The 21137-nt window shown below is 34.5% G+C and overlaps 3 protein-coding genes across 6 annotated transcripts in view; 2 read left to right on the forward strand and 1 right to left on the reverse strand.

Moving 5' to 3' along the window:
- The window catches only part of LOC138696747 (zinc finger and SCAN domain-containing protein 2-like), a 34173-nt gene extending 25107 nt beyond the window's left edge, over positions 1–9066 (forward strand). For all 4 annotated transcript variants that reach the window (XM_069822104.1, XM_069822101.1, XM_069822102.1 and 1 more), the window contains exons 13-17: positions 1808–2077; positions 2442–2693; positions 3317–3556; positions 5091–5258; positions 6228–9066. In XM_069822104.1, coding sequence (XP_069678205.1) covers positions 1808–2077; positions 2442–2693; positions 3317–3556; positions 5091–5258; positions 6228–6383 — 1086 coding nt within the window. In that variant the 3' untranslated portion in view covers positions 6384–9066. The remainder of the gene's footprint in view (positions 1–1807; positions 2078–2441; positions 2694–3316; positions 3557–5090; positions 5259–6227) is intronic.
- Positions 9067–12883: 3817 nt separating this feature from the next.
- On the reverse strand, positions 12884–20292 carry Atg3 (Autophagy-related protein 3). The gene is made up of 7 exons (XM_069822106.1): positions 20023–20292; positions 19654–19842; positions 19432–19566; positions 18828–18947; positions 16524–16679; positions 16306–16433; positions 12884–13907 (listed from the first exon to the last, which is right to left on the reverse strand). Exons 1-7 carry the CDS (start codon positions 20092–20094, stop codon positions 13757–13759), a joined length of 951 nt encoding a protein of 316 aa, XP_069678207.1. The 5' UTR covers positions 20095–20292; the 3' UTR covers positions 12884–13756.
- Positions 20293–20504: 212 nt separating this feature from the next.
- The window catches only part of Rubicon (run domain Beclin-1-interacting and cysteine-rich domain-containing protein rubicon), a 45453-nt gene continuing 44820 nt past the window's right edge, over positions 20505–21137 (forward strand). Inside the window, exons 1-2 of the mRNA XM_069822100.1 lie at positions 20505–20752; positions 20904–21109. The gene's annotated coding sequence lies outside the window, so the exon portion shown is untranslated. The remainder of the gene's footprint in view (positions 20753–20903; positions 21110–21137) is intronic.

Raw genomic sequence — 21137 nt, forward strand, 5'->3', positions numbered from 1 at the left:
AATTATTATTGTATAATGAAGGTTTTGTCACTTCTTGTATGTACTATTCAGTAAGTAATGTTCAGTGAGGACATTCATACGATTTTTAGTTCTGTATTCTCATACACATTAAGACATTACACATTACAAAAAAAAAAAGTCTGTATTTTAAAAAAGTGATAAACTTCATTAAATGATCATTACTGTATGCAAGTATCTGCTTAGGCATATGTAGGCCCATTTAATAATTTTATAAATATATTTATCAATCCGACTATCTACTATTTGAAACTTCACTATAATAAAATTGTCCCCAGGATAGTTTACAAGATCGGCCTGGTTGGCACAGTTGATATAGTGCTGGCCTTCTATGCCCGAGGTTGCAGATTTGATCCTGGGCCAGGCCGATGGCATTTAAGTGTGCTTAAATGCGACAGGCTCATGTCAGTAATTTATTGGCATGTAAAAGAACTCCTGCAGGACAAAATTCCAGCACACTGGCGACACTGATATAACCTCAGCAGTTGCAAGCGTCGTTAAATAAAACATAACATTTATTTAACATTAGCAGTACACATGCGCTCCGCTGCACTTGTAATATCATTGACTTAAATCTGTTATATTTCCAAATACAGCTTTGTTATTGTTAGTGAATAATTAATTTATTATCAATTATAAATCGTTTGTTCCTGAATTACTTTCAAAGTTGTATTTAGAACTATGAATGTAACTGTTATTACCATGCAATAGCTTTTGGAGTTGTTCGATTAATTTTACTTTTAAGCTTGGTATTATGTTAGACCTAACAGCATCTGAAATAGAATATATTTGTAAGAACTGAAGGTTGTTACCATTTGAAATAAGGTGTTGTACTACCCTATATTATTTAAAACGTGTGTTGATAACGGATGTACTACTATAAGTACCTACCTAAGTTTTTAATTGGTTGTGAGGGCTCTTGAATCTCAAGAAGAAAAACTTTTCCAGCAGTGCAACGTATTCAAGACTAATTTACAAACATGTTAAATGAATTATTCTTGCAACGAAAATGGATGCTCCCTAGATCAAATAGTTTCATCTGGTATTGTATGACATTATGACTGAAATACCTACGTTATTAATTATTTTTATTGTAACATTCGGCCATAACTGACCGAGTATATAAGATCTCGCGGTCAGAGGGGTGGAGTTCGGGGTTTGAGATGGCCTACAAACCATAAGTCATGCTCAAGATGTTGGTTTGTTTTATTCAATATGGAGTATTGTGCACTACATAGAACTGTTACCTATTAAGTATACATTACCGTAGCTCACCCAAATACGTAATTAAGGAATAAAAATATGTACTGTTATGTTACTGAATAATTAATACTTAATATGTGCCACGTGTATATTTGTAAAATTATTCCATCTCTAGCTTTCATTCTTTCATAAAAAACGCAACACAAATCAGACATCAAATTTCAGTACGGTACCTCCAAATAGCATTAAATTTAACTGCAGTACATACAGCTAATTATTAGTTTCGACAGTATATAAAGTTTTTTTTTTTTGCATAAGGTGCTGTTTAGTCCTACCTTACATGCATTTTGCCCAGTCCTCGATTCACTCATGAGTTTCTGTAATGACATAAAGCCTACATTCATCTAAAGGAACTACACTTTCCAATGATGAAAGAACTATTTAAATCTATTAAATAATTTCTTGAGATTGCCTCATACAAACACCATCATTGGTACTGTCTCTATTTGATAATCTAATGGAATTTTAATGTTTGTTTTTCTATATTTTTTTGGATGACTAACTTTTTCCACCATCTCCCTGACAGTTTAAGTTACATGTGAAGCGACATACAGGAGAGCGACCGTGGAAGTGTGAATTCTGTCAGAAGTCCTTCTTACACAAAGACACATGGAAATGTCACACTAGACGGCATAAAGGAGAACGTCCATTCCAGTGTCATTTTTGTGCAAGAGGGTTCACGGAGCAATGGGCTCTTAAAAAACATCTGCGGCTACATACAGGCGAGAAACCATATTCCTGCAATATGTGTGGAAAAGCTTTTGCTGATTGTTCAAATCTCACAAAGCATAAGAAAGTAAGTTGACATCTATAATCATGTTGTTCAGTATTATTTACTTAATAGAAAATTGAGAATAGGTGGATTAGTGTGTTTAAAATGTAGACAATATAGTGCATACTTTTGTTTTCCCACATTCACGGATAAAGGCCAGACATGACAGTGCACAATGCAGATGCACATATGTGAGCGTGGAAAGATAAAATGTATAGGTAGCATATATTATTAGAATAAATATATTATGTTACATAGTTCTATGATAAATGCATGAGTTTTCAAAATGTGTAATGATATACGAAATTTAGACAATGCATTTCAATCAGAATGTAATAGGATAACACTGAATGTTTAAAAAGAAATTATTTAAAAATTAATTTCATAGGTCCATCGTGAAAATAAAGATGGTATTGTGGGAGCGACTGGTGGTATCTCTGTAGACCGCACTGTTTGGAATATTATTCGTTCACATCTATCTAAAGAAGTGCCAAGTGATGTACAAGTGGAAAGTGAAACAAGGACTGAAGGCGATAACATGCAACAAATTATATATGTTACATATCAAGATCCAGATGATCCCAGTGAAGCCAGGACTCTACATATTGTAGATGATATGAGGGGCGAAGGAGAAACTGAGGTAATAATAATAATAATACTTCTTGTTGCATGAGTGCAGCTTTATTTTGTTTATGTTATGGTGTCCCTTGTGGATTTTAGCAGCCATTGAGCTAAAGTTTGAATATTTTTTCCCCTTGACAGGAGTTATTGTTCAGCTTTTAAATTAATTTAATATTTATATCTTGTTCTTAGGTACAGATTAGAATTATGTCTTCCTCTCTGTTCCCAGTTCTGAGACCTTACAACTTGAATGCATAGTCTAATATAGTACATCTTTCCATAAATATGAGCATAATATTGGTAATTTTTAGATTATTAACATCTGATCCCTGCTCATAACATTAAGCCCATAAACCTTACAGGATTATGTGTGGATTCTGTCAATGTTGATATTTGTTGCGAACAGAATCCTTATTAGTTTATTATAACACAAGCCTCGTACTTAATTGGATTGTTTGCTGTAGCTTTCATTACAAATCAATAAAATTACAGAATACACCAAACACCACAGCCGTAATAAAATGCCTAACAGCTGACTGATGATTCATTTTAAACTGCACATAGTCCATATATTTTTAAAATAAGACAGAGAGAAGAATTATGTAACTGTTAGTACAATAATTATATAAAATGTTGGTATAGGCAGAACAGCAAGAGCAACAAAATGGAATGGCCATCACTGAAGAACCTGGATCTGTGGCTTCAGTGGGAGGTATAATAGCACCAGATGCTGTTGTAAATGCTGTTGGTACAAATGGATTGGAACTCAGTCAGCTGTCTCAAGCAGGAACCATGCAATTGACTGGTTCCCACTCGCTCCATGTAACAGATGAAGAAGGCAATCCTATCCAATTTACTATGCAAGATGGACGGGAATTGCAGGTAATGTCTTTAAATATACACCCTTCTACATATTGACAAGGGGAGGTCACAAGTGGGAAGAGTGAGTGATATTGTAATGCAACTCATACCAAGTAGGCCTAGTAGGATTTTCATTCTTTACTTATGCTTGACCTATACATTGATAGCACAGTGTTGACAGTACAGTTTGCATTCAAAGGGCCAGAGATTAGGAGAATTGTTTCTTCACCTGAATTACATTTTTTTTACCTATTGGAGATGTTAATAAGTTAAATCTGTGGAGGTACTGCTCCATGTCCAGTTCTAGATGTAGAGGCGAAGGTCTACAGATATCGTGGTTGATTCTGGTAAATTTTAATATCATTAGGTAGGCTCTTTCGGAATTTGTTTCAAACTTTCGCCAGTCTGCCCAAATTTATTTGAAGATTTAAGTATTTTTGTTTTATTGTTAAAATAAGTGGGGTTGAGTAGTAGAATCTAAATGCATGAGATCCCAGGATTGAATCACCCTATTTCTACTTGTTTTGTTTTTTTAGTTTAATTCAGTAATTCTATATATTACAAAAAAGTTATATTTATATTCTTTTATTGATACATATTGGAACACATTTTTCGTTTATATCAAACCATGACTTATGAGTGTGACTAATTTGCTATATATACAGGAGCTAGTACTAGTGACATTTATGAAACTCTCGTAGAGTTGGAGTGAACAGTGACAAGTTAAGGGCCCTGTTGTTGGACAAAAAAAATTAAATACATGTACTGTACATTAGCGAAGTAATACAGTGTGGTCAATTTAAAATCTTACTTGCAAGCAGCACCTATGACTGCTTGCAGCTGCATTGCTGGCTTTCCATCATGTGGTCCGCAAGGTAGTCACGAAAGGATCACTTGACTGTCACTAAATGGTATTATATTAAAAATTAAAATACGCAGCTTTATTTAAAACATTGGAATCTACTCTTCATATCCTACAACTTGGTAAGGGTTATTTCCATCCATGATTTCCCCTTTGTAAGACTCTTGGTTGCCATCATATATTCTACAAATGCATGAATCTAACAGAGTCAGTTAAAGTTAAATATGTAAAGTAAATGTGAAACACTGTTATTTGAATGACTATTTTCACTTCAAAGACTCTGATTCAAGACACAACAAGTAAAATATGTGGTGAACACGGAGAGTATTTGGGACAGGCATGGTATTCCCATTTCCTAGCATTCCAACAGTAATCATCACCTGGAGAACATAATCCTTCTGATATGATATGATGGCTAAGTGATCAATAATTTTTACTATGAAGATGGATCTTAAAGTTGATGATGGAACAAAGTGACTTCCGTAAGAAAAGGATGGGAGTGTGAGAGGTGGAGAAAATTATAGCTATGTTTGAAAAATCATATTCCTCAATGTTTTGTACTGTGATTTTTAACAAAAGAATATTCTGTCCTTTATAGAACAGTGTTTTTTTAACCAACAATACAAATGTAGACATATTTTTTTAAAAATTGTAAGGAGTTTTGCGAGGAATGTGTGTGTTGTTGAATTGCAGATAACGACTGCTGATGGACAGTCAATCCAAGTAATGACTACAGTGGATGGTCAGACAATACCTTTGCAGTTGATGACTCAAGAAGAACAACAAATTAATCCAGAAATGGAAAGCCAGCTGCAACAGGTTGGAGTCGAAAATTCAGAAGGAATGGTCAATGCCATAACTGTAAGTGAACCAGCAATGAATGTAATGTAAAGTTTCCAAATGGTTTTAAGGAATACGGTATCATTAGGAAAGAGAAGTGTCACTGTGTATAAATTAAAAACAATATATGTCGTAAATAAGTGTCATTTGTGATAGTTGAAATTTGTATTCATATATCACAGTACGGGTTTTGTATTTTAATAAAGAAACAGTACATTTTTGTTATGTTGCCAGCGTTTCGGATTTATTAAAAATTATTTGGTTTAATTAATATTATGCTCTAGCCTGAATTTGTCACTTGAAATTCATACCACAGAATTGTTTAACTTTACGTTTAATAATAATAATAATAATAATTTATTTATTTAATCTGGCAGAGCTAAGGCCAGTAGGCCTTCTCTTCCGCCCAGCCAGACTAATTCTAATTGAATACAATTGCTTACATAGTTATTACATTAATATCTAGACCATAATACAACATGAAAGGTAAATAATGAAAGTTGGATAAGTAATGTTAGTGTGACAATAATAAACATTGGTAAGAAATAGTTATAATAATAATAATAATAATAATAATAATAATAATAATAATAATAATGAAATAATTTAGATATTTATCTGTGATATATATAACCATTAAACATTGAGAAACCTGAAACAGCTATTATTGTTAACAAGAATTGTTAGAAAAATATTTCGTTAGCCTATTCTTAAATTGGTTTGATGTCTGACAGTCCCTGATATTACTCGGTAGGAATTCCAAAGTCGAGGAACAGCCACAGTGAAAGAAGATGAATATGAGGATGTTCGGTGCAGTTGTATGGACTCAAAAATAGTTTAAATTATCTCACATATACATGACACTATTGTAATCTAAATCCACTCACAATATTTACCCATGTATTGCCTGTTTATGATTGCTGAGTATTATTTCTGGCAGTCTTTATATTGAGTATATAATTATAAGTATGATTACTTCCTAATTTTTAGGCTGATGGACAATCAACAGAGGAGGATGTGTCACGTCTGGTTGAAGGAGAACAGTCCATTGAATTCGTAACATCTGATGGACAAAAAGTGCGACTTGTTACATCATATGAAGTTGACCCACTTCAACTAGGTGGTGACTATCTTGCTGCAACTTAGACTTTTGTAAATAAAGACAATGTAGAAGCAGTATTATTTATGAGTTTCTTCCCGCTCCTCTTCTTCTGTCATGTGAGCAATTTGGCAAGGAAATGCTGTAATGAAATGTACTATTTTTATTTGTTTCATAATATAATATTTGGTATTACATTTACATACCATACAAGAAATTCCATGAACTATCTGCAACAGTGCAACAAGCAGCATCTTCAATTATGACATAATATGATTCAGTTGATTTTATTCTGTATCTGTTTATGATGAATTTTATAATTGCCCACAGAAGTCTGGATTTGTTAGTTTTTAATCCCATTTCATAACTATTTTTCAGATTTCATAATGTGGATATGTTACATTGAACAATATCACTAGCTTATTTCCCTACATATCTTTTTGCTTGTCAAATGCAGTACCACAGACATTTTGATAATATATTTAGTAAAAAATAAAACGTTACTTCATACTAGTGGAATAAAGATTCTCCTTACCCACCATTTCTGACAAAGGATCTTAGAACATTTTCTATACAGAGTGAAGATGGCTGGTATAGGCACCGTTTTTCTGTATAATTATAAGTATTTATATTGTAATCTCATTGCAGTTTACTAAAGCCTTGTGCTATCGTGAATCACACTAACAGTACTATAGAATTAATTATATTTTTGTGATAGATGGTAAAATATTGCATGAAACACCATTAATTCTAATAAATAGAAATGCTAGGAAGTGACGTGTGGCTACTGAAATGTTTAATGAGTAAACTGTAATTAAATAATATTTTCTACTTTGAAATTAACTGTCCGCCGAGTTAGCTCTGTGGTAGCGTGTCTGCCTCCAGACTAACTGGCTTGGGTTCGATTCTCGGTGGGGTCAGAAATTTTCATGTAAAATGTCTACCTCGGGACTAGGTGAGATGGTGGTACACAACTTCTAATCACTAAAGTGTGCACCAAAATGCCTGGGTTAAATCCCAAATCTCTCCATAGTGCAATGTGTATCTGTGCACATGCGATCAAGTGCATAAAGAGATATTTTTTTATAACAGTACCATTTTAATGTGTTGCATATGTAATACTCAACTTGAGTGGGTGGAAAAAAGATAACTTAGGAAAATATACTAAAACTGCATCCCATTTTTTTTTGCAACACTCTTGAAACTGTAGTTACTTAACTGAACATTGTAACATTGACAAGATGTAACATTTATATATCTTATTTTCATTTGTCCCTCATATATATAAAATAGCAAAATAGGTTTTCACTAGTAAATGCTATTTCTTCAAACAATTGATGCTTTAGAATGCTATTTTTAAAAACGTTTATGCTATACGTAAACACAATAATAAATGCTATAATTTCACACTTCTTCCTGTATTTTTATGAAAAAATTCTTTAATCCTTATATAATCATACACACAAACTCATACACATGTTACGAAAATAAAATATTAATTTATAGAATTTCATATGGCTTTGTGAGAGACCAATTTTACAAGTTTCCTTGATCTTTTCATAATTTTAATGCAGTGAAAGATTGTCACTATGGACGAGGATATTGCCTTACATTGTAATTTACAGTGAACTTTTTTTTTCACACATCACAATGTGTTATGGAAGAATCCACACATTACGTATTGACAGTTGTTGAGATTAATTTAATGTAAGAGAAGCTTATTGGCGAAGATTTAATGTATATAATTTGTGATAGTGTTTGAAATTCCAGTACTGATATACCGTTCATAAGAGGTTAAGATACACCAGCTCTCCACACAGTTGTACTACAGTTTTATCACCAGCTCTGCAACTGCAGCAGGAATGTGGCGTGGAACCGATAGGGGGTTGATGACAAAAGACTACTGACTAGGCCAGGCCTGCAGAATTGTAGCTCTTGAGCGCGACTGCTTTCCTCCCCTCTTTTACCCCACCCACCTTTTCTACCTGTGCAGTCACTGCATTCTAGTTACGCTCGGCTGCATCAACATTCATTCTCGGGGTGGAAGTCGATTATCCCCAATAGAAGTGGAGTGAGGCTGACGTCATAGTTCCCCTACTTTGCGAGTTCTGCAGGCCTGGACTAGGCTAAAAATATACACTGCAGCGTGGAAGCAATAAGCAGCAATGGCGTAAGACTCAAGAGTTAATGTTTGTACTACAGAGGGAACACCCACACACACTCCCTAGCTGGCCATGCTGAATCACATCACCCCATTCCCCACTCCCTCATACCTCATGGTTTCAGAGCTGGCACTCATAGACTATTGACAGTAAGAGGTGATCCTGAAGATAATTACATTTTATTTTGTTCGATGTGACATACACTTTGAATGCTGAAGTGAATATATTTGGAATGGGATTTTGATCAACTCGAGAAATCCATGTCTATAGAAAGTACAAATGCAAGCTTAATAATATTAACATATAAGTTGACCTGTCACTGGAGATTCGTATAATATTTGTGTATAATTGAACTTTATAGGAAATAATATTTTCTATTTGAAAAAGAACATTTATTGAATTGAGACTTGTAAAAATGTGCATGTAGTTTCAGTATAATATATATACACACAGATTTGAGATGTTCATTGATCGAAGTCAGGGATGAAATAAGTCTACAAGTAAAATATGTAAATGTTTTATATATAAATATATATGTCTACACATAATGAAATAAAGAAGTGAAGTGATGTGCTCATATTTTATTTTGTTTTATATTTGTTACATGTTATGTTGGTGTTAGTCTTAATATCACTGAGGTGAAAAACTCATCACAAATTATTGGAGTAATAATATTGACAACCAAGCACACTGGTGTTATGGTTAGCATGCCTGCTTTGTATTCGGGATGTTTGGAGTTCAATCCCAAGGACAGGCTATCCGGACTTCGATATTTCGTGGTTTGTCAAGTTTTTCCAGCCAAATGACAGGATAGTATAAATTACAAAAAAGGCCACAACCTGCTTCCTGTTCCTTCCTATAAACCTTAATCACTATGCTGTTATATTATCAGAAGATTGCAGATGTTTATGGAAATGCAATTTTTAATTGAATGTGCATAATTATAATCTCAATCAGATAACTTCAATTCAATCTCCCGAGTCCTTGAGTTTCACAGCCACACACGATAACCACTACAGAGGACAAATAACTAGTCTAGTGATACCCAACAAGGGAACTTTTATGAGTTCATGTCGAAACCTACTCTCTCACTGCACACTTACATCTCCACTGCAGGTAGACACACAAAAAATTACTTGACCATATTAACTCTAAGAGTGTGAAAACTTACTTGTAATGTTACATTAAGAAACAATAGTTATACAGGGAGAGAGTACTGAGTTGCTTTCTTTGTGGCATGACGCAAGGTTGAATACACAATGCTCTGTGCCAGCTCAGTGACACACTACTCAAGGCCAGAGACTACTGAATTATTTGACATTTTATTTAAGATTCGATTTTGCAACCTTACAGTTATTATGGGCAGCAAATTCTCTATACTTGTCTACTTGCTGTGGAAATTTGCGTGCACAGTTTGAGGGGAGAAGTCCTTTATCTTCATTACTATTGAGAGAAACATACATATCCATCTCTATATTTTTGAGATGTGTGGTCTATGTTACTCGGCAGTAGTCATCTACTCATATTATTCTACTTGTAGAGTTGGGAGATAAGTTAAGAGCCCTGTGTTTGGTGGGGGGAGATTGGGATAGGTTGTATTGGAGAGAGACGCAAGTTTTATGCGTGAATACATTGCTGATAAAATTTCTGTTAAGGTAAATGTCAGCAATGACCTCTTCTTTCCAGAAAACCTCTGGTATAATACCTTTGCTGTGCTGGGACATCTGGGAGTAGCCATTTTGTATATGCTGAGAGTAAACATGTCAGTTGCTACAGCGTCTATCCACTTCACTTGCGTAGTTCGAGTTCAGTTGCTATAGTAACCATTGTGCTCTATTGTTTGCTACCCATTGCTTATATGCCTGCCCCCATTTGTGCTGCACATGCCTTGATATTGTGAATTTTCTTGCTTCCCTCAACTTCACTCGAGAATTTTTTCAATTTAACTTGCAGACTGCTGATTGTTGCTTCATTGAGATTGTAACCTGGTTTGTTATGAATTGTTTGTCACCACTACAAACATACTATCACTTCAAATTCTTGAGTTACACTGTCTTGGCTGCTGCACTTGTCAATTCATATAATTTCTCTTACTTCTGTACATTGCTACACTTCGACACCTGCTCCAACTCAAGATCTTTTGCCTATTGATTCATTGGAATATGTCGTGTAGTTTTTTTTATTATCCAATTTAATAAACCCTATTTCACCCTGAGGTATATTAGGGTTATAGTTGGCATCAAAGTGTAGTTTAGAAATTATTATACACACGACAAAACTTACCTGAAAATGTGTCACTCAACTTTCTGGGATAGCACTTTAATTGGGGCTAGAAGAGCAAATTGCAGACAGGAAAGGAACTGTTTTCTTTGCAATTAACTCGCAATAGCTCTCGGTTTACATAGCCTCAAATAAAATTAGGACTAGAAGTTTTTTTTGGGGGGATAAAAATAACACGAAATAGATTTTTCAGGACATAGATGGCACAAATGACCCATTGTGCAACCCATAAATCAGAAGTCATCCCAGTGGGTGAGCAACTTATTGTTGCTAGTTTGATTTGATTACTACTTGTCTCAGTACATATTGCGATTAAAAAAAATGTGTGGAGTTCAAACTATCTGTATTTTATGATGCCAATGTGGTGTGTATGAAAACAGTATTTTTACATGTTTCAGGATCTAAGACTCGGGAACTGATCTTTAACATGCATCAAATAGCTCAACATGTGAGAATGTATTTATTTCTTGTACATAATTTTTGCTTTTAGTATAGTATACATCTTCTAGAAGGTGTAGCAGAAACAATTAAAACTTAATTTTATGCTATTTCCATGTTTTATCAAATAATATACCATAACACGCCAAAAATAGCCGGCCTTTAATGGATGGAATGTTTGTTAAGGAGTGCATGATTTCAACTTCAGAGATAATGTGGCCTTCTCTGGTGACATTTGTGTCAATTAGTCTCTCTCCACAAACAATCTCTCACCGCATACAGAAACTTGGTGAACATTTTATGATGCTCTTTTCTGTAAATGTTGAGCAGGCTCCAGTCAAATTCCGAAGAGAACTGATAAGGCTTCAATGTCATACAATTTTGAAAGATATTACAATATTCCAGGCGGCCTCGTTGCATTTTATAAGAACTTGGAACAAAAAGAGTTCCCGCATATCCACGCATTGACATGCAAGTTAATTGCCGTGTTTGGCTCTACATACATGTGCGATTCCCAGTCATGAACCTGAATAAGGTAAAACTAGGTCAGGTTGTCTGATGTTGCGTTGGAAGCAGTGTTACACATTCATTCTGCTCAAACAATTTTCTTTGATATAACTAAATTGGTGAAATCAAAGAAATATCATATGTCTTCCTAACTACAGAAAAAAAGGACATGTGAAGGGCAATTTTTGTAATTCTTGAATTTTTTCTGCATCATAAAATGTGCCATCCATACACCTCATTGGTTCACTCTACCCCATGCACGTGTTCCTCCCTCTCAGCGATTGGTATTCTGTCTCTTTCCCACTCACTCGCTGTATCTCTCTCCGGGGCTTGGCACGGATCCTACAAACCCAGGGCTGCCACACGACATCCCGGTGGCTGCTCACTTGGAATGGTCTGGCCTAGACCAATCATCTTTCCACAGACTGATCCAATAGTACTGTATATTTTTATGCCAAAAAAAGTAATACCAATGCGATGAAATGTGGTAGACAGGTGATACCTTACTGTTCATATTTACTAATTACTCAGTTCACTTAATTATTTTAATTTTTAGTTGCACATCTAATTTCATAAATTACAATAAACGCAATTGTGTATTAATACAAAAAAATGTCTTCATTTTTAGCATGTAAGCAGCAAGTTTTACTCATGCCATAACAGAAAATCTGTATTAGTATTATAAACGAAAAAGCATCTTAAAAAATAAAGCTACCAGTATGTAGTTTTCTTAAAGAGTTTTGGATTTTCAGCTGGCTTCGGATTTAATTTTTGGATGTTTCCGAATTAATTACTAATTACAGGTTTCATCACTTAACATGAGACACCTATTCTATTGGATAGCTTTGCTACTTGCTATGACTCTGAGCTTGGAATATGTAAGTAGCTCTAATTGTGGAAGAATTAAATCATAAAACAGTTGAGAACTCTCATATCTTCTTTACAACCCAATCATCATGAAAGCTTGAAATCGCATATTTAGCTCTGTGAGACACCTCACTCAAAACTCAATGACAGGATGCTTTGTTGAGAAATTACCAACAATAATTAATTGTGGACTCTCTGCATGATAATGACTGTCGTATAAATTACAATACATACGAGATTTGGGAAAGAGTCTCTGAAACAGCACAACCATACTCCAAGAAAATACTACAATATAATCTCGAGCAAACAAATTTATTTTTCTTCGGTGAGGTACCAAAATTCACGTTAAAATAATTAGTGTACTGAAAAGCAATACGATATGGTACTGTAAATAGAGTTTCACTGACAACTGGGCCCATTATGATCAGATCATTTGCAGGCAAGTGAGCAGTCAGTCACATCCTTGAAGGCGAGAAGAGCCAATTTTAGCAGAATACACAATACATGCATGAACATATTTCTTACAAGATTAATATATCAACCATTTTGAGTGTCATAACTGCTGATGTTTTATTTTGAAGTGTGAACAACACAATCTGCAAAGTTACAGTTCATAAATACTATGACTTATGGAAAGCAAAATGATTACACTGTGCAATGTGTTAAGTCAAGAGCATATTATTTACGGTGTTTTCACTATTTTTACTATGTCACTTCATGATATTTCAATAAAACAAGTACTTGTTGAGAATGATAAGTTGATATCAAATGAATGGGACAGTAACACATATTATATTGCCGAAACAGAAGTTACGAAAATGCATTTCTAAATTATGCAGCATAAAAGCTCTCTGAGTATATTATATTTCATTTCCTTCTCTCTTGTATAATCTTACTAATGTACAACAATATAATCACAAAGGACATATGGGTCAACAGTTCGTTTGAGACTTTTATCACACAAAAACCTATCAAAATGCATACAAACTTACAATGCTTTCTTTAATATAAGTTTGCTATTTTTCAAGAGCTAAAGCAAAAAGGCATATTAGGATGACATGGAATGCTTATGCATATTTGCCTTGTCTTTTCTTCAGCCATTTCTTTAATGCATCAGGCTTTTCATAAAATAACGAGCAAAGGTGAGCAAATTTTTCACTTGTAAATCACATTGTGAAATTTTGAGTATAGTCATACTCTATTGTTGGAATTACAGCTTGTACAAATTTCAAAAATATGATCAAGTACATATGAACACCTAACTCTCCACCTCCTTCTGTGACAGTCTGTATAATCTTCTTCATTACTTCTGCATGCCTAAGAACAAAAATCAAACCACATATAGTATATTAAAATGTTTTCAATGAACACTTACATTTATTTGAATTACATGATTCAAGTATATAGCTATCGTATTTAGCCGCATAATAGACGCACTTTTTTCTTTATTTTTATAACAAAAAACTAGGAGGAAAAATTTTTAGAGGGGGGAGGGGAAACCGCGTGCCAGCTCGAATGCTGAAATAATCGACAGATATATGGACCACGACTAATTTATATGTTGATTGCGTCGCACTTAAGACGATCGATAGTTAGCAGCAGTTGTATAAACAGATGATAACTTGTAACAATGAATATAGCGACAATAAGACAAGACACTTTACTGTTATTATTAACACTAGCTTCCTCATTCACTGTCAGGTTCAGCATCATTGCTATCATTTGTAACAGATTCACATTCCTCTATATGTCTATTATGCGGCGATTTTTTTTTTTTTTAATTTTAACGCGAAAAATTGGGGTGCGTCCATTATGTGGGGGCATCCATTACACGGGTAAATACGGTACTTCTTTATCCTTGAATCTCTTGCAACTACCGTATTATCAGTTTAAAATATATTTTCTTGCAGATAGTGTTGAATTTAGACTTCCCTCTATGGGAAATAGAGTATGAGTTATAAAATAAAGTGAGTATATCGAAAAAAATAATAAACTCAATATTTTCACCAAATTGTTCCAAGCATGCACTTGCAAAATACTATTTTCAAATCATAAATAAATGCTTTAAACAGTATCACAAATTACAAATTCAATGTTCTTTATATTCAATACATTTCTTTATAACTTTTGCAAATCTTAATATTCAATTAGGATTTTAAAATATAACTCTGATATATTTAGTTAAAATGTAACACTTGCTCTATAAAATTTAGTGAATATATACAAAAATATTACAATAACAGGTGTGACTAATTGAAAATTTGTATCTTTATATATTATTTTCATAAGTGTCATTGCATGATGTTCTGAACATATAAAATAAGATTATACTTAAGCAGTTGTTTCTAAAATATATATACAGTAATGTTACAAAAGAGATGTATTAAAATAGCCTATATTAGAACTGACAATTTATTTGGTCCCTATAAATAATAATAATAATAATAATAATAATAATAATAATAATAATCATCATCATCATCATCATCATCATCAGCAAAGATGTACTTGGGAGAGAAGTACAGTATATCGAGAGAAAGAATAGCTGAACATGACACCAGACAAAAGTTGGTGGCCAAAATTAACGAACAAATGTCCTCACAACTGTAACAAATTTAAATACACAAAATTTAGTCTGCCTACACAATCAAATCACGAAAATTTAGCAATTTAGATTACACAACTTTGAAAGATCTTTCCAACAGTTATGTTAGTTAGTGGAGTTCAAGAAGGGCGCGTCAGCAACTATGGCTATTTGCGCCCATTTTCAACAGTTATAAAGGCAGCAAATGTAATTTCACATACTGTTCTGATATCTGTATGAACACATTCATGGTAATGCCAAAGATACGCAGCTGGATTTATGCAACAGCGAAGATTCTTGAACAAAATAACTTATGAAGTCATAGTCAGCAAGCAGACAATAAATTAGTTCCATGAACTTCACCTTAATCTACTGGGACCTGTCGAGAGTTTGTGGAAGCCATGAGAAATAAAATGATGGTTTATTTAACAATGCTCGCAACTGCAATGCTGGTGTGCCGGAATTTTGTCCCACAGGAGTTCTTTTACATGCTAGTAAATCTACTGACATGAGTCTGTCGCATTTAAGCACACTTAAATTCCATCGACCTGGGTCAGGATCGAACCTGCAACCTCGGGCACAGAAGGCCAGCACTACCGACTGCGCCACCCAGGCCGACTGAATAATAATAATAATAATGACTTGCAGCATATACTAAACTGCAAAGCTATCAACATTTCAGATAAAAGTGTTAATAACATCACAAATGTTTACTGGTATATTAGGAAACAAATGGAGATAATCCATCTAAGCATTGATTAATTAATAAATAATGAAAATAAAAATAGTAATATAATGATATATACGCCTATATTTAACTAATAGTGGGTACTTGAATTTTCGTCATTCACCCATATGAAATCAGTTGTGTAGACCAATTTACTGACAGTCATCGCCCAATGATGATAGAGATTTCTTGGGATACTACAGGGAAACCGGAGCTCCTGAAGAAAAGCCTGTGTTATCTGGATTGCAGGCTTGTCCAACGAAAGTTATAAATCAGGGGTATGTCAAGGATCGAACCCGGATCATCAAGATTATGTCTAGCGCTCTAGCCACTAGACCACCGTGACAGCTATTAATGATGATATGATAATGATAATAATATATAGTTGTAATTATTTTACGTACTTGCAAGGGTGGACAGAAGCCATGGGTGGGCCAGGAAGGTGGGGATGAGTCTCCATTGTGACAGTCTTCTTGGCATGATCTTGACTTACATCTTCATACATCTGCTCTACTGTGAGTGCTTTGCGGTTCTAGAAATAAATACCATATTTTCGTAATGTATGTAGTTACAGTATCATTTGGTAATGATTTACTGCAGTTGTAGTGTACGACTGACTTACCTCATCATATCCAAATAGCCACATGCGAGGGGTTTGGTAATATTTATCGTAAGTAATATGAAGATCATATGTTCTTGTGTGTATGATTTCTCCACCTACTTGGTTGCAGTTATCTCCAGCTTCTTTTTTTGTATTTTGTGAAGTATCAAGAGTTGCCTTTATGAAGAAAGGGAAAGACAACAACAATAAGTAAACAATCTATGCTGGGAAATACCTATATACATATTTGTATTTTCACATATATGTGATCTAACTGTGTGATCATCCTAACTGCGTTTCTTTTCTTTGCCCTAGAACAGTGGTTCTCAACCTTTGAGAGACTGCAGCCAGGTAAATTCCTTTTCTATAAGATGAGGACCCAGTCCAAATAAATTTACTCGTAAATACCTTTCCAGGTTTTTTAGAGTTCATACATTTAACTAACAGAAATATTAATAATTAAGTATAGCATAATCTTAAGACTTAAAGAGTATTAGTTCACTACGAAAATGGTATGACGTGTTGACAATTTAATTCATTATCAATCACTGGTTTGATGAAATTTTGTAGCATGTTGTAGTTTCTTCAATCCAGTTCTGAAGATAACCTACAACAGGTTGAAACTAGTCAACAAGTACCTAATTTTAACACGTGAAAGAAATACAGTATATATTCCGATGAAATAAGTTTTTATTAGGAACAGGTATTATTCACCATTTTGAGGGATTTTCCCATCTCAAAAGGTGGTTATAATATAATTACTTCGTTTGTAACCCTAATCATATCCCATGACATTGTTTGGTGAAATTGCATTTGTTTAGGCTTTTCAGTGAGTTAAAACTCAATTTTGTCACATAACATGTCCAGAAGAAAATGCAAAAGCAATTTCTTTGGTGAAATGTGAGTGATGTATGCACTGTGTTTGTTGGGTGCCTGGTGTGAATGTATAGGTCTAGAGAATATTTTTGAAGGTACAGAGAACTTAATACATCAGCTAGAAGTACTTTCAACATAAAAATACATGAGAATTGTGGGAAAATGCTTTAATGAGGTGTTATTATTGGTTATATTATGTTTTTCGTAATGTTACGCTTTTTTTGTGGGGAGGAGACTAGCCACACACTTCGTCTATGAATATATTAGAATCTGTTGAAACATGTTTTTACGTTCTTAAATTTCTGATGGGACTCAGGATTTGACAGAAAAAAATGCAGTCATGACTTAGCAAGTAAATTTTGTACAGTAAAACCTCGATAAGACGCGCCTGCTTATTATGCTATCCTGTGTAATATGCTTTTTTTGTCCGGTCCCTGCACATTTCATATATAACGCCTTTATGAAATACCCCATTTGTTGCGCTTTAGTCCCACATAATACACTATTTTTGTGGAATATTTTCGATGTACTCGTATTTTTCAGCAATGAAACATTTTGGCCATTGAACTCATGGTGTCATTAACCTGAAAAGTACTGGTATTCGACTTCATACCTGCGCACTTAATCCTTCATACTGTGCAATAAGCCACCCTCTTGTTACGCTCTCTTATTCGACTCTTTACCTGCACGCTTAAAGCCTATACAGTTACAGTACCCCACCCTCTTGCTAACCCGCTTTCTCAAACAACATTCCTCACTCGGCCATAATAAAATTCTGGAAATTTTTGCTGGTCAGTTTGTTGTCCTTTGGTGTGTTGAAGTGTCTGTGAGTGTGATTATAATGCGTCTTAAACGAAAAGCGCTTTCTGTGTCGGGAAAATACGATGAAAACAGTACTCTTAATCAGAAAGAACTCTCTGATTCATTAGGAATTCCATCATCGACATTAAGGACAATATTAAAAAATCGCGTCTCAATCACTGCAGCTGCGATGTCGGGAGGATGTAAGCACAGGAAAGTGAAGTGTGGTAAGCATGAGGGCTTGGAGAACACGCACAAGGCAAACAACATAAATTACCCTTTTCGAAAGAATTAAGTACAGTACATATTGTAAATGTCTTTGACGTACAGTATAATAATTACATAATGCAGTAATACTATATTACCTTTCATGAATCATGTATTTCAATAAAGGAAAATGCTAATAGATACTGTATATACAGTAAGTCAAAATTTGTATATCCGCCTAATACGCGGTCCCGTTAATACACAGTTTACACGCAGTCCCTTGAACAGCATCTTATCAGGATTTTACTGTATTTACTAAAATTTTCTTTAGTCTTTGTTTTTCTCTTTTCATTACTTACTCAAGCAAATCTGGGTACCGAACTTAAGTAATGCAGAATTATTTAAATGTAGGTATGTATACGACTGTAAAATTCTAGTTACCTTATCCTGTTCATCCAGAAGTCCACTCTCTTCAAATTCTTCCATGTCTGCAGCTTCTTCATCATCTTCATCATCATCATCTTCATCTTCATCCTTCGCAACATTATTGGAGACTTCAGCCTACAAGCAGAGATTTTAACTTTATAGTCGTCAACACATTAAGACAACCTTCCCTCATATCAGTTTCCCAAGCTAGTCTACCCCTAGAAACCACCAGTACAGAGCTAAAGAAGATAGTTGCTCTCCACCGCCCACAGAGTCTCAAACCTCTAGTAAAGAGATTGCCAAGATTTACGTCTCTCTCGGTCTTTCTTTCCCTTCCTCTCTTAATTCGTGACAGACCAAACACAATACAGTAGAGGCAGCAATGCTGGAGATATACAAGTCTTCAGATTTCATTTGCGGTCTGCATATTCATTGCAAAATTACCGATATCTAATACATTTCCTGGCTTTAATTCCTTTTCTGGATCTATGTGAAGAAACATTATCTGGCAATTATGTGACATGCACTCTTCGTATTTTCCGCGTTTATGAAATCCAGTATAATTAAAATGTTTATATGGAATACAATAATTAAAAAAAAAAAATCGTGTCTTGCTAACCTTTGATTCTAGAGTCATCTCAGAAACTTTATCATCTAATCCTGAAGCTCCTGCATCAAAATGATGGGTATCAACCCAACCTCCATCTGGATCATCAGCTTCTATTATTTTTTCCTGGTCATCACAATACTCCATCTACAATAGAAGTAGAAATTTGTTTATTAGGGAGAATATTACCCATATACATGATACTCAGAATAATAAATTTGAAAAAAAGAATACCTGTTTACATCGCCGAGGGCATGGTACATTACGTGTAATGAGGAATTGTTTATTTCGTGGCAGATAAGATTTCGCTCGACCTTCATCACCTGTAGCCCACTGCCATGTAGGGCAATGGTGTACTAAATGGTCCCCTGCAGCCACAAATTCTTCTGGTGTCAAAACTCCTGTTTCCCGGAACTTGGATTCCTATTATATAACATTTTAAAATAATAAACAAAATGTCAATAAGCAGTAAGAGATTTTGTTACTTAATAAATGACAAAGATGTACGATCAAAATCATTTCCTCCTCAAGAATAAGCGTTTTCGATCGTACTTAACCTCATTCTCTGTCATATCCAATATTAAATTTGTGACAAATGTTTACCTTTAACACAGGTGTCAGATATTCTGCTACCCCTAACGCAGTTCCTTTTACGGTATTTATTACATTCTGCATCTTGTACTTTGCAAATTCTTAAGTACACCGCAAATTTTAAGTTTCTTTCTACTAAATGGATTTTCCTGGAATTTACTCTGTTGTCAAAATCAACGCCGAACAGATTTGTCTGTCCGGAGCTGTTCGAGTTAATTCGTCAAAATTCGCAGAAATTCGCCCTTGAAACCTCCCATGCAAAGCTCGCAAACCTGCAAAATCTAAAATTTGACAACCAAAATGGCATAGGAACGTGCTGCCATCTTACGCACTACATATGCGCAATCAAAAGACGTTTCAAATGTTAGAAAACCGTGAGAATATATTCAAGGTCAGGTTTCAGAATATTCTGATTATCGTAATAAATCTATGTGACTCACAGGACATGAAAAGTGTTCTTTTAGAAATGAGCACTCCTAATATTGTAGCGATTTATTTATTTAGATTTTCTTATTATTTATACATTAACAATAAGTTTGCATGTTGATCCGGTTGTACCCCGCCCCCACATTAAACTGTGCGCAACACATCTCCCACAACTGTCTGTGTTGTTGTGTTTGGTTATGCCAGGAGTGCATGTGTGTGTCCACTGATAGCAATAGCATTATTCTTGCAGAGACTAACCAAAATCATAAGATTTGGGCTTCAATTTCTTTCATCGATGGATCCGAGGTTCTCGATGGTGATTTTGATTTATTCAGACTGTACTTGAAGAATTGTCTGATGCTTTCTAAAGATTAAGTACCCCTAACAGGTTTTCTCTTCCCTTTTTTTGAGTCACAGGAACTCGTCTTCTTGTGCACTGATTGGAGATATCTTTGTGGTGATTCCAGAATAATATTGGGAAGATCATGACAGAACCTGTCGAATACTGCTGCGCTGTATTTGAACACGATACTTCGATGTCATTTACTCCAACATGCAAAGTAATACAATACCTATCATAATAATGCTTCATTGCCTTCAATACTGTTCTACATGAACAATACCGCTGAATAAAAACAATTTGGAAGTCATTCGTTTCGCTAGAATGAATTAGGTTAGTAAATTGGAATGCACGAAGTAGT

This window comes from Periplaneta americana, chromosome 3 (assembly GCF_040183065.1).
Source record: "Periplaneta americana isolate PAMFEO1 chromosome 3, P.americana_PAMFEO1_priV1, whole genome shotgun sequence".
Classification (NCBI taxonomy): Eukaryota; Metazoa; Arthropoda; class Insecta; order Blattodea; family Blattidae; genus Periplaneta; species Periplaneta americana.